Source organism: Camelus ferus, chromosome 6 (genome assembly GCF_009834535.1).
Source record: "Camelus ferus isolate YT-003-E chromosome 6, BCGSAC_Cfer_1.0, whole genome shotgun sequence".
NCBI lineage: Eukaryota > Metazoa > Chordata > Mammalia > Artiodactyla > Camelidae > Camelus > Camelus ferus.
The window spans coordinates 28,705,934-28,719,830 of record NC_045701.1 but is presented as its reverse complement, the minus strand read 5'-3'; the positions used below and the strand labels follow the sequence as shown (position 1 = coordinate 28,719,830).

General features: G+C 48.9%; 1 protein-coding gene across 12 annotated transcripts in view; it reads right to left on the bottom strand.

The window, feature by feature from the left end:
- Positions 1-13,897, bottom strand: part of RYR3 (ryanodine receptor 3) — a 499,181-nt gene that overhangs the window by 92,738 nt on the left and 392,546 nt on the right. For all 12 annotated transcript variants that reach the window (XM_032481566.1, XM_032481567.1, XM_032481577.1 and 9 more), the window contains 9 exons: positions 12,985-13,075; positions 11,214-11,354; positions 9,869-10,032; positions 7,701-7,779; positions 4,044-4,133; positions 2,725-2,871; positions 2,455-2,517; positions 1,226-1,301; positions 981-1,104 (listed from right to left, as the gene is read on the bottom strand). In XM_032481566.1, coding sequence (XP_032337457.1) covers positions 981-1,104; positions 1,226-1,301; positions 2,455-2,517; positions 2,725-2,871; positions 4,044-4,133; positions 7,701-7,779; positions 9,869-10,032; positions 11,214-11,354; positions 12,985-13,075 — 975 coding nt within the window. The remainder of the gene's footprint in view (positions 1-980; positions 1,105-1,225; positions 1,302-2,454; positions 2,518-2,724; positions 2,872-4,043; positions 4,134-7,700; positions 7,780-9,868; positions 10,033-11,213; positions 11,355-12,984; positions 13,076-13,897) is intronic.

Here is a 13,897-nt window from a genome sequence, read left to right as displayed (position 1 = left end):
AGTAGGAAACTGAAAGAAGAAGAAACTGAAAGAAGCCAGCTCAGTAGACATTGCTCGCAGGAGGGCTGGCTTATCAGAATGCGGATGCTGGCTTGGTTTTGGTTCTACAAAGGACCCAGCAAGCACAGCCCAGCACCGACACTGGACCAGAGGGAAAGCAGGTTCTGCCTTTAAGACTTAAGCAGCCCAGACCATCCTCATCTACAACACGTGTCTAGACAATTTGGACAAACCCAGGTTTGAGATAAGATGTCTTAGGAAATTGTGAATGGGGAGAGTCAATCTCCCCAATCTTGTTTAAACACTGTTTGTATCAGTCATGCTCCCTATTCTTGTGGCATTAAATTAAATATCATATAAAACCATCAAAAAGTGTGAAGAGAACTGCTGATTCTGTGAGAACTAAACTGTGTATTTTGCAGAGACCTGCAATTGGAAGTGTCCAAATACAGGGATTTCTGAATTAGGTAGAGGGAGAGAACTGTAAAGACAGGGCAGAAATTGAAAAAAAAACAAAAACAAAAATCCAAGAATTCTGCACTTACATTGTTTTATTTGGGCTTTAATTTTCACTGTTCTTTAAAGAAGCCCAAATTCCAGAGCTCTGAGGATGCATTATGGATGTGGTTTATAATTCCAACTAACAAAACAACATACACGGATAAGATCCGGGGGCCCAGAGTACAAGATTTGGGAATAAATGCATATTTGTATGCTTTAAGTTAACATTAAATGTTAATATATAATTTGTCATGATTCTTCGTTGTGACTGATTTTTCAAAATTCCTTTCTACCAGTCTTGCTTATGTCAGAAGAGGGGGCTTATTCACGTTCCAAAAAAAATTTTTTTTCTCATTTCAAAAGATGCAACCGCTATCCTTACTCAGATCTGTCTTGCAGGTGGGTGATTAAATACCTGGAGAGAAGAGACCACATGAGTCCGCCCCTACCTCACTCACACCACCTGGAAGCTGACTTACCTAGAAACCACGACGCCATTCACTTGGAGGAATTTAAACAGGTCCTGCGCCTTCTCTCGGTCCCTGAACTTTTCCTTGGCAGTCAGCGTGTCATATGGTACCAAAAGAGGGTGACTGCCGCCACCTGGGGTCGGTAGAGTGAGACAACAGAATATTTGGCTCTTCCTCTGCCCTTCGGGGGAGAAAAACACACCCACCCCTCCCCCAGCTCACCTTCCAAGGAAGATGCTGGGAACCTGGCTCACCTTTGCTCTCCAGTTCCAGCTTCTTCTTCTTGGCCCAGATATTGTGATAGTTCTCAGCTACCACCTCCACCATCCCCTGTGTCCCACCAGGGAGATGACAGAGAAAAAGTGAGAAAGAAAAATGGGTTCATATCTGCCAGGCTATTTCTGGCAGCCTCGGGGAACAGAACTCCAGCAAATGCTAACAGTACACTGCAGAGTGCACCCCATCATTAATTAGCCTGTGCTTATGCACCTCATTAGCTTCCTATCTTCCCAGACACACGGAAAATAATTTCTAATGCTGTCCTTCCCTTGTAACTTATTATCTTGGCAGTTTGATGCATTTCTGAGAAGCACACATTTCCACGGGAAACTGCAAGCTGGCAGCACTTCATTTGTTGCAGGAGTTGGGTATCTGACTCCAGACCAGAGACAAGGAGCTGGAAGTGGGGGTCAAGTGAAAATCGAGAATATCTGAAAGCCTTTGGCTTAGCAAACTAAAAATAACCGCTTGTTGGAGAAAATGGCTGCAAATAAGATTTCTCCAATAAAATGCATCTTTCGAAAGCTTAAAAAAATCGTGATCTGGAATGCAGGGTGTGCTTCAGAAAGAAACTTTCCCTAAGGTCCAAAGGGTTGGTCTGATGGGCTTTCCGTGGAGTAACTGCCCCTCGTTGGAGCTGGTTACAGCCGCCAACATGTGCCCAGGGGAGGACTGGGAGGAGGCAGCTAAGGGCTTTTAGATTCACCCTTCCAGGTGTACGTCCCTAAATCCCGCAACGTTTGTTCATCTGCACCATCACAGGGAACTCGAGTGAATCCACCACAGAATATGCAACGGTCCTCCGGGCTGGGGAGCCCTGCTGCGATCAGGCCAGCACCCCACCCAGGGGGTCGTCTCATAGGTTTTTCCCTGCCTGTTATTAGTCTTGTTACTAGTTACTTCTCCTGGCGGTTAGCAGTGCTGCTTTGGATCTGGCTACAGTAATTTGCTGTTTGTTCTTCCTTTTACTGAGTCATTACCTGTTACGACGTCCCTGGCAGAAGTGATGGGTTAATTCTGCTGGGACTCTCTTATCTGAGAGGACTCTGCTCGGTGCGGCCCTCTCTCACTTTGTAATTTCAGTGGTGATCCGTTTTAGGCATTCTTTCCCTTTTTTAATTTAAAACTCTTTGGATGGTAGTATGTCCTGCACTTGAGGGGTTTTAGAAAGTAGCTACGCTGCTCTGAACGCATCAACACTGACCTGGAGCTCTCTGGAGAGCACGACGTTGGAGAGGTCCAGGGGAGTGGGGCTGTAGCTGTTGCCCTAGGAAAGCAAAGGCAGAATCACTGGGTTTCCCGTTATTTTCCTGATTCTCATCAGCATCCCCGACTTCAGCTGCCAAAGATGTGTCGCGAAAGATGCCCAGCGCCCACTGTTGTGGTCCTCACCTCTGAGACCCCAGGGAGAGCTTTCCCAGATTCTCATGGGTTCTACTGGCCCAGTGTTGGCTTCTGGGCGAGATGGCCATACCTGGCTGGCCTGGGACACGCTTCGTAGCTTCTCATTTTCCCGCTGTTGAACTAGGGCTTCTCCCTCTTTGGTCCTCTCCACGGTCCAGCCCACAGCCAGCATCGTTTTCAGGGACTCCCTGGCAGGCCAGCGATAAATTTCCTTCTCCTGGAAGAAAATGTGAGCAGAAGAGCTGTGTAGAGCACACCCCAGCACTCTGGCTGGCCTGCCTCCCTGCAGAGAAGTTGGATCCCACGGTGGTTCGGGTCTAATTTCTTCCAGCTTCCTCTCACTGGGTCAAAATACCATCTGCGCATCCTGCCCGAAATACCTGATCAGTCTGTCTGAGGTTTTTTAAGTGTAAGACCCTACAGACTCCTGCTTTCAGAGGGGATGTACCAGACATGATCCACAGTTTGTGGATTAGGAGGAGGAAGGGACTTCTCTCGGGCTCCAGCTGCTGTTTAAGATGGGACCTGCAAAATGCAATGGCGCAAAGCTCTTCTCTGAGCTTGGGAAGTAGCATTTCTTGAGCTGAGAATTCTCTTTGAGCTAGGCACAATGTTACAACTGGTCAGCATGCACCTAAGAAACACCTGTCATCCTTTACAAGTGACACTTTGTAAGCCTACAGCTTACAAAGAACTCTTATGGATCACAAGATAGGAATTCAGAGTCGAGATGTACCAAATTTCATAGTTAAAAAAAAAAAAACAACAAAACAAAACCCAAGGTGGGAGGGAATAGCTTAGTGGTAGAGTGCATGCTTAGCATGCATGAGGTCCTGGGTTCAATCCCCAGTACCTAGGTTAAAGTTAATAAATAAACAAACAAACAACCTCCCCCACCGAAAAAAAAAAAAAAGAAAAATATTAATATTAAACAAACCCAAGAGACCTGACCATGTTTTCCTGGGGACTCTCTTTTCTATTCCTTTTATCTGTCATGATTGGAAGTCCTTTCTTCTGAATTTTCTCCAGCAATTCAAGGATCCCCCCGGCCAAACTATCCCCCCCACCGCCTCAACCATCTAACAAAAGCCCTTCCTAGTTCAGTTGCAAGTGAACCACAGATGCATTTTGGTCCAGCCTCTGAGTGCTGACCACTGCTGCTTGCTCCAGTGGGCTCTCAGAGCCAAACAGCAGAATGGGAGGCTGGCCTCTCGGACACTGGTCCTGGGGCTGTGACCCTCAGGCCAGCTCCTGAGGAGTTTGCCGAGCCCTGAAAAGTCTAAGGAACTGTGTGGTGAAGGTGCCCTCAACTCTTCTGCCACCTGATACAATTCCCAGGGAAGGGAAATCAGCATGGCCAGTCGGTGTGACCAGTGGCCTGTCCCTTACCTTCTCTGTTAATGTCTTGAAAGGCCTGATCAATGGATGTGTCTTCACATTTTCGTCCAGGGAAATGCCGTATTTCCATCCATTCTGACTCTGTAGAAATGTTCTCAGTTCAAATATCCTTGGCACCCAGAGAGCCCTGTTCTGTGACCCAAATCCCAGCTTCTATTTTCACTGAATAAATGGAATAATGGAATGTGACAGAGGTTGAAAATTTCCCTCCAAAACGTCTGCCTGATCCTTTCAGGCTGTCAGGCTCTCTGCCCCTGAATTTTGAACCCTGCTTCTGTATTTCTTCTTGTTTTAGTTGTTGTCCTCTCCACTTACTCGCTTGTGCTTCAGTGACAGAAGGATGCTCCAAAAGACCCGAGGACAATGCTTTTCGGGTCAATGTGTCACAATCACAGGCAAGGACAGACATCAAGGCTGAAGGCTTGTGTGCAGTGGACCTACTGCCCACAGCACGGAGGAGGCTGATTTGGTTTGTGCCCCTTGCCTGCTAAGCTCAGAGCAAAATTGTAGCAACGCATAGTTCCTAGAGTCATAGAAGTTTAAGAATTTCTAAAGCCATTCAACGAATATTGGTTGAATGCCTGCTACAGTCGATGCCAGACTCTGCCCCAGGCCCTGTGGAGACAGAGATAAGCCAGAGTCTCTGTTTCCCATAACCTTATAGCCCAAAGACTCCTGGCTGCCCCTCAGCCTCTGCCTCTGGCCACTGGTTAATGTGGCGGCTCCCCAGGTTGCTGTCCCTTCTCAATGCACACTTGTCCTGGGGGATGTAACCAAGGCCCATGCTCCACAGTGGACTAATCTCAAAACAGGATTTCCAGCCCAGATCTGTCTCCTCACTCCTCATTTCTATTCCTATTTAAGCTCTGCTTGGATGTCCATGGGCACCTCTTAGTATGTCTGAAACAGAACCTGGCTTTTTACTTCTCGAAGTCTCTTCTTCTTGGGTTCCCTGTATCTCCATGAACAGCACCAGCTTGCCCTCACTTCCCAAGCCAGAAATGTGGGAACCTTGACACCCCCTTCACTCTGCACCTGGTCACACATGTTCAACCTTCCAGATCTATTTGTCGGCCTCTCCCTGGCTTGCCCGCCAGTGTTTTCATTCAGGCCACGATCAGCTTGCACCCGGATTCCTGCAACAGCTTCCTGCGCGGCCTCCCTGCCTCCAGTCTCGTCATCCCTCAGGAATTCCACGTTCTACACCACTGTGAGGCGATCCTTAGAAAACACCCTGATCAGGGCACTCTGCTGTTGTTACCATTTTCCAACTCCCAGCAGCCATCATGGTAAAATCCAAACTCCTTCCAGCCTCTGCTGCTACAGTGAAGACCTTGTTGGCTTCTCTAGGCTCACCTCCTGCCCGCCTTCCCCTGCCCCACTCCATGACCCCATCACATGCGACCACGCTTCCCTAAAGCCACCACACTCAGTTGCTCCTCAGGGGATGTGCCAGCTGCTCCCACGGCCCTCAATGCACTTGCCTCCCTGTGCCTGCACAGCTGCCCAGCCTGTGCCTCATCCTGTGGGGCCAGCAGCTCGAGGGCGCATTCCTGGACCCCCACCACTGGGCCTGGACCCCTCGACCATGTGCTCTGACCCTGTGTCCTGCCCACCACGTCACGGCACAACCGGGATGACGGCTGGTTTATTTTGCTCCTCCCACAGCTTGTGAGGTCCTCGAGGGCAGGGAAAGGCACTCTTTTCCTTGTCCGACAACCACCTGGCAGTGGTGAGCAAAGCTTCCAGTCTCGTGGAAGAGAGAGATTCATCAAACACCACGCCAGGAAACGCACAGTTGGTAACGGGTATAAATGTGTAACTGCTGTAAATACAACCAGAGTGCTACAAACATACTGGGAAGGAGAGGAGCTAGGTGCTAAGAGGACCGCTCTCTGAGGAATCTGGGAAAGAGGAGTCCTAGGAATTCACACTTGGACGGATTTTGAAGGATGAATTGGTGAATGGTGTTTTCACATGTGTGAGTGTTGACAGTACCTGGCTCAGACAAGGGGACAGATTCGGGCGTGTGTGTGTGTGAAAGGGGATGAGCCCAAGAGAAGGGGAGGTGGCTGGAGGGCAGAGGGGGGAGGGAGAGTCGAGGCTAGAGATGGTAGCAGAGGCCAGATTAAGCAGTGCCCATTGGGCCATGTTAAGGATTTTGACCTTTATATGCAAATAATTAGAAGCTATTAAGGGATTTGAACAAGGAGAAGGTGCTGGGGTGGAGAACATGACCAGTTTGGTAGAATATGGCCACATATGCATACTGAAACTATCACTTGCCGGTAGGGAGAGGAACAGGCTGGAGACTCTGCACGTGGGCAGATCAGCTAGAAGGTCACACAATCGTCCAGGTGAGAGATGGCTGCAGCTTGGACTGAAACTGTGGCACAGGCACAGAGGGAACTAGGCAAGCTCAAGAGCGGCCGAGGAGGTCAAATCCACGTGTCTCAGGGATGCACTGGGTATTGTGATGGATTCAAGCAGGTGCCCCCTTTCCTAATTCACAGGCCGGCCAAGTGGGCATATATAAGGGGTGCTGAGAAAACCCAGACGTTCTGGAGCGAGAGTCTGAAAACTGTAGCCCTTGGGCCAAATCCAGTCACTCTCCTGTTTTATAAATACAGTTTTACTGGCCCCTAGGCACACTCTCATCCCCGTGCTATCTATGGCAGCTTATGCGCTACAACAGCAGAGATGAGCAGCAGCAAAGGAGACTGTCCGGCCCACAAAGCCTAAAAGGTTTACTGTCTGGCCCCTTACAGAAAAAGCACGCCGACCCCTGCTCTAGAATCACGAGGTATCAGTCCCTTCTACAGTCACAATGACGGTTGTTATCACGAGCCCCAAGTAGGGCTCAGGGAAGAATAAGAGCAGAGCACAGATCATTACAGAGGCTGAGCCAGGGCTTCAAGCTGTCCCTCATCTGGGGAGCATCACATGGAGGTGGTTTCTTGCGGAGGAGCCGGGTCCACAGCTACGTGCTGTCAATCGCAGCTGAGCAACGGCCCTGACGCTTAACTGGCTGCCCGCAAGAATCCGGGATGTCTTTGGCACACTCCTCCCCCTTTGCCTGCCAGCATAAAAGGGCTGACAGAGCAATTAAACTTATTAAGCAGCCTGACCTCATGTGGTGAGGAATTTTAAACACCAGATGGAGAGGCTGATTAATAAGGGAGTGTCTGGAAGTTGTAGCGCCGCCTGCCATAGGAAGACATGTGTCCTCCCCAGCTTCCTGGCAAGATGCAAGTTACGGCTTCCCATTTAATCTCCCCTTTTCCAATGCTCCATCCAAAGAAGAAAATTTAATACACGCCTCCGGCCCCGCGTTAAAGCATTTACGTCAGATACATGCAAGCACGTACTTGGGTGCAAACCCCAGGAAATGCGATGTTAAGAGACGTTAACATCCCTAGAATCAGTCCTTTCCTTGAGAAACACAAAAAGCAGCACCAGCAGCTGCCGCTGCCTGTTTGTCCGACCTCCACCCACCCGGGGAAAATTGCTGCTCAGAAATAATGACTGCTCTCGGCACGACGAGTCTGTCCCCGAGACAAGCCAGGCAGATTTCCAGGACTGGACCCTTTAATGTTCTCGGGCTAGTTTTCTTCCCCTGACAATTGTCAGTTGGATGATAATCCCTACCTTGTCACAGGCCCATTTATCATGTGAATGCTCCGCATACTTGGTGACGATGTATTCCAATTTTTCAGGCAGGGAGAAACTGTGAAATGAAGGGGAAAAAAAATTACAATCTCCCCAAGCACTGCAGCCAGATGTGATGAAAAGATGGGCAGAACCAACAATCAGCTGTTAAAAGTTGGATGTGATCAACCAGTTGACCCCAAACTTGAAGCTGAACTTCAGACAGAGTGACCTTCCTGAGCTCAAGGCGCGGCACATCCAGGACCGGGTCACAGGCACACCCACAGCTCATCAGAGGCCTGCAGGAGCCTCTCCTGCACAAGTGGCCTCCCCTCAGCTGCTCTGGGTTCCCTCGGCTGCTAAGAACCACTTCGGCTTCTGGGCCAGACCTGTCCAGGTTAGGTGGTGAGAATCCCTTCATCCAAATGACACTGTCCTGCCATCATCTCACAGCTCTGATCTGGGAAAGGCAGAAATGGGCAGCTCGAGGACCAAATGATACAGAACAGCGCTTGTCTATCTTTTGGGGTTCAGTGACTCATGCTGAAATACAAGAATCATGGAAATCTAGCAGACACCTGTCGTTTCCGTCAGCCCTACAGTTTTGCCCCTTCTGTGGGCAATAGCGCCCCCACTTCCCTTTAAGGAACAAGTCTTCTTGCATTGTATGCAGTCTTCTGTGAACTGCCACTGAGGATGGGCTCTGATGAGGCCAAGCAGACTCACTCTCCCTGCAATTGGAACACCGAGTCTAGCGAGACCAGGACAGCAAACTCTTCAGGGAGACTTGTCTGATGCGGACATCTGGACATTGTCCATTTGGTCACTCTGCCTTGGTTCCTGTTCTTGCTGAGGCCTGCCTGGTCAGACTTTCCCTAGGTTACGATCATGACCCGATATCCTTGTAATACAGTCCTCTTCTATTTAAGTTTGGGCCAGAGTCAATCCCCACTATTCACGTTACTCAAAGAATCATACTGCTGTCAGAGGTCTATCTAAGAAATTAGAACTCACAAAATAACACAGAACACATCATCATTAGCACACAGTAGCTAGAGTATCGCGCTGTCTTACAATGTTTAGAAAAAGCACCCAAATGATCACACTTTTGGCCGTCCTTCAGCATACTGCTGTTTTCACAGGGCGAAGTTCTCCAAAGTCAGTCCCTGCCCTCCGTTTGGCCCCAGCTCGGTGGTTTACCATACCCCTTACTTTCCTTCCAGCAGGTTCAATTCTCTTTCCCACCCTCTGCTCAGCTCAAGACTCTGTCTGATGGAATGTGTCCCCCAATTTTCCCAAAGATGAATTTTACAGGTTATCAAAGCTGACAGCTCCTGGGAAGGGCGCAGGCTATGGCTCTCACCTGAGAACTCCTGCCATAAAACCAAAGTCAAAGGGGCTCCCATAGGATGCCTTCCTTACCTTGCTCTTTCGACAGCAGTGTTGAAGCTTTTCATTTAAAATGCAGCTGGAGATGAAGGCTGTATGCCCCGTGACCTAGAGTCATAATCGGGGCAGAGCTCCCACAAGCCAAAAATCAGCCTTTGTTGCCTAATTCTTTGTCTGTGGCCAAATCATCGCCAGTGACAATCAGGGGGAGAAACGGAAAGGCACTACTGCAGGATTATTCCAAAGATCCAGCCTCCCTTGGCACAGCAAAGAGCAGGTCCAGATTCTCAAATAAGGGATCCCATGCTGTTCTGCCGTCACACCCTGAAGCCTTGCCTTAGCTCAGCTGAGTGTTATTTATGGAGGTGTTTTGACGCATGACGCTATTAGACCTACACAGGCCTGATTCACAAAGAGCAAAGACTTTATCAAAGAAACTCATCTACAAATAAATTGCATCATTTGTCAGGGTGGTTCTTCGAATGCCTCTGGCAACATTTATCTCATCTTATAATAAATAAATCAACCTCACCCACCAAAAAAAAAAAAAATCCCAGAATACAATAAGACAGTATAGAATGAAGTATGCATGAAATAAACCATTGGAATTGAGGACAAATCCGGTGCCTGATGTGACTTGTAGCGTCAAGGAAAAGGGTGAACAGTGTTGTTGGCAGGAGGGAAGGCAGGGGAGCTTAAGTTTCCTGCCACTTTGTGCAAGAGAAATGCTGGCCACAGGGCACAATGTAGAACCAGCTTAGAGATGATTCTGGACTCACTTCACGGTGTTGATGGGTTTGGGGTCAAAGTTGCCATCAGCATCCACTGAGACCTGCTTCTCCAACGTGGCTGACATTCTGGTATCTAAGTAATCTGGTGGCAAGGCCCCGGCAATAGCACTGAGACAAGGCAGGGCCATCCGGAAAAGATCTGAGTCATACCTCTGTGGGAGAAGAGAACGAGCATGTTAGTACAGACACCAGAACCACGGCCACCAGGCAGAACCCTTCACCAAGATGCTGGAAAAAAAAAAAATGCATGCATTTGCCCAGGTGAACCAAAACCGGGAACAGGCAAGGCCTGTAATACGTTCCAGTGGAAACTGAGGGATCCTTGTCACAGAAAGTGACAATCTAGGAAGCCCCCAAGTCACTGTTGGCTTTAGGCTAAAAAGCCTTAAATCAAGGTTTAAATCACCATCTCCCAAAGAGTTCACCGCGAGAATATCTAAAGGATAAAGTGTTCCTCGCTAGATGATTATATAAGGGGACCCAGCCCGCAGCTGGGGCGGGACCGGCAGCTTTGAGGGGGTCACAGGCTGTGTTATCAGCCAACTGCTCGGGGTTACACCCATCCTCTCCCAAACCCAGACGAGAAGGAATTTCAGCCAGACGCACAGGGTTAGGGACAGCTTTCATCTGCTCGTACTCGACCAGAGGAACGTAAGAGTAAAGGACACTTAAGTGCAGGTGACTATCACACTGGAGCTACACACCCACTCCAGACTTCTGCAGGGAAACCAGACCCGCTCATTTTCTCCCTTTAAAGCTGGTGAACCTTGAAAATCTAAATGTGGGTTCAGGGAAGTGGAGGCAAATGCGAGGGGGGCTGTATTCCAATCAGACTCCACAGCAAGGCTTGGGAGTCAGAAGCCCTCAGTCCTCCCTCAAACCAGTGGCCGTGAAGAACCTCCCCCAGCCCCAAAGGATGCAAGGTCTTCGATGAATCCTACATCCCAGCCTCAGGGCAGACGTCAGGACTTCTCTAGGCTTGAACCTGGTAAAGGCTGGCTAACAGGGGCCAAACAATGTGAGTGGGAAGGGATGGGGGCGGGGGGAAGTTATCAAGACTGAAACCAGGAGACAGTTTCGTGATTTCCTCTGGAAGTCGCTCTCCATGCATCCGCTGCGAACTGCTCTTTCTCTTACCCGCGAGATGCGAAATGAGGGTTGGGGTAGTTCGCATTGGACAGAGTCGGGGTAAGGGTGGCTGTGATAGGCTTGTGATGTGCTCGGCACAGCTCCTGTCACGGGTGGAGGCAGACGAGATACCCGCTATTCTTCCGTGCAGGTGCTTGGGTCACGGAGGTTGGGCCCCCTTTTGCTCAGGAAGCACTGCCGTTACCTTATGGGACAGGGAGTCAAAAATCCCCCAGAAGAGCTTCTCTGTCAGGTGCAGCTCTTCCTCCACGGCCAGACCGTAGCTCCCCCAGCCCGAAGGCAGACAGTAATACTTCCAGCACTGCTCGTAGTGATTCGTCAGAAGCTGGGAGGTTCGGACAGGTGCGCACCAGCGGGGTGGGGCAGAGGTGGTCCACAGGCACCAGCAACACGCAGGGGAGAAGAAAACAGCGCACAGCCATCAGGAGGGCGACACCAACCATGGACACAGAGGCCCTCAAACACCCCTGGAATGGTCTGCACTCGCACTGGGTGAGTTCCAGCCTGAACAGAATCTGCCGGATTAATTCTCAGTACCTCCTAACATGCCTCTAACAGTTCCTGGAAAATGGAGAGAAACTGCTTCCATTCCAACTGAGAAAACGCTACCCTCTGGAAGTAGTCACCAGGTGCTGTTCCAGCCAGTCGGGGGATGCGGAGAATTTCTTCTGGGATCTTTGCCTGTAAATCTGGGAGATCCTGGTAATGCTGATATGGGAAGGGGATAGGGGGGCACGCTGTGGGTCTGAAGATTTTCTCTGTATTACCACCCCAGCTTCCCTGCCTTTGCCGTGAGCCTTCCCATGGCCCAGCCAAGCTACAGCAGTTCCCCCACATGGCCAGTAGAGGGCACACGTACACTGCCAATGGTGCCATCCCAGCAAGCGGGAACCACCCGCTGATCTAAGGGGTAACAGTGAGCTTACTGACTGCCAATGATGATGCTTCTTTGGGAGCTGGAATCCCTGACGGCACAGGCCTGCCGAGGAAGCAATGCCAAGGTGAACTATGAAAAACTGCAGTTTTTATCTAAAGGACTTTTTGAGGATTAAAACTGGGAGTTTTAGGGTTAGTGAGAAAACGGGCCTGTGGAGGGCTGTGGAACCACACATGGGCTGTCTTCTGCCTGGCAGACTAAACTAAAGGCTTCTGGGAATTCTGTTTCTCCCAGGAAAATGCTTCTGGAAATCTTTGCTTGGGTTCTTTCTGAAAAGAAGTTAAAGTTCTATTGAAATCACAGGGTAGAATTTTCAGGTATAGCTGGCCACGGCTGACTCTTTTGAGTAAGCAAATATGGCAGATGCCTCAGAGTTAAAAGACTCAAAACACTGCCCTCTGTGTGGGCAGGCTGATTCTGGGTCCTTCAGGCCCAGATGCTCCCAGACCTAGCAATAAAATGCTTGCAATTTTTGAGAAAATCAGGAATCAGGTAACAAAGAGAGGGCTCTGTGGCTTTACTTCTCATCAATAAAAAAAAAAAAAAAAGAAAAAGAAAAGGAGGAAAAAAAAGTGAAAAAGAGGATCTGTTATAAAAGGGAAAAAAAGCAAACAGAGCATGGAATAGAAAAGGGACATTTTATATTCTGTACCTAAATGAATCACCACAGGGCCTTCAAAGATTTCTTTGAGACTGAAAATGTCTGAAAACCTAATTAGGGCTGAAAAGCATAAAATCCAAGTCCCCTCACTAACCTTGCCTAAATAACAAGGAACTGGTGGAAACTGATTAAGGAAAATTGGAGCAGTTAATGAACCCAGCAGATCTACTCTCTTCAGCCTGGACACTCATGAAGGGGTTTGATTGGGGGGGGGGGGCTGTATCTAGTCAGCTATCAGCTTAAAGGAGTAAAAACCCATTTAAGGTGTATTTTGCTCCCCCAAGTGTGAAGATCGTGTTTGACGAGGCAGGTTTCCCGTGCCCTGGACTGCATTCTTGTAACGAGAGAGAGGTTTACCTTCAGAGGCATTTTGCAGTATTCGTTGAGTTGTGGCACATCAAAAACTAGACGTCGCAGGAGCTGCTGTAACATGGAAGGCCTCAAGTGACTGCAGTGTGGAGTAAGAAAAACAGAAGGACAGAGCGAGAAAAAGGAAGGAAGAAAGAATGAAAGAAACACTCCGCCAACAACCATCTACTAGAGCTAAGCTTCAGGACAATTAGCTTCTACAACACAAGATGGTGGGCAAACCACAGTGCATGACAGAACACTAAAAACTGAGGATGGTTAAAAATGCAGAAAGAGGGCCGTGGGGCTCATGACTTGAGATACAGAAGGTTAAATTCCAGTCACCCTGTGACTAGATGTTCCAAGGTCTACATGCACTCAAAATATAGCAGCTGATTAGGCGCAAAGAAATCTGTAACAAAAACATTACACAACGGAGGTGCAGGTGATTTTAGAGCCTCCTCTGCAGACTGACCACCTTCCCGAGCTCTGCCCAGAAGTTAGAGGTGACCCGCTGCACAGGTGGAATCTGGGGCCACCTACTGGTGGGACCGGAAGGGGATGTGAGGCCTCTCAGTCACTGCCTGATCCCTGACATTCTCATTATTGAAATCATTTCTTTGGGTTAAGGCTTGGTCCTCAAACAACTTCTTTAAATAGCCAATTATGTAATTAGAGAACAATTGATCAAATTAACAAACAGTTCATGGCCTTGGTATTTGGTGCAAGTAAATTCTGAGAGAGAGACAGAGAAAGGAGAGAGAAGCAACGCTGACTTAGCCTTTGTTTTTAGATTGCCGAACCTTTTAAAACCTGGTGGAATGCCTGGATTCTGCCCAGAGAAAACACCCCCACACATACAGTTTGGCCTGTAAGTGCAGTTCACGAATCCCTGAACTCCTTCCAGAGATGCCTAAGATGC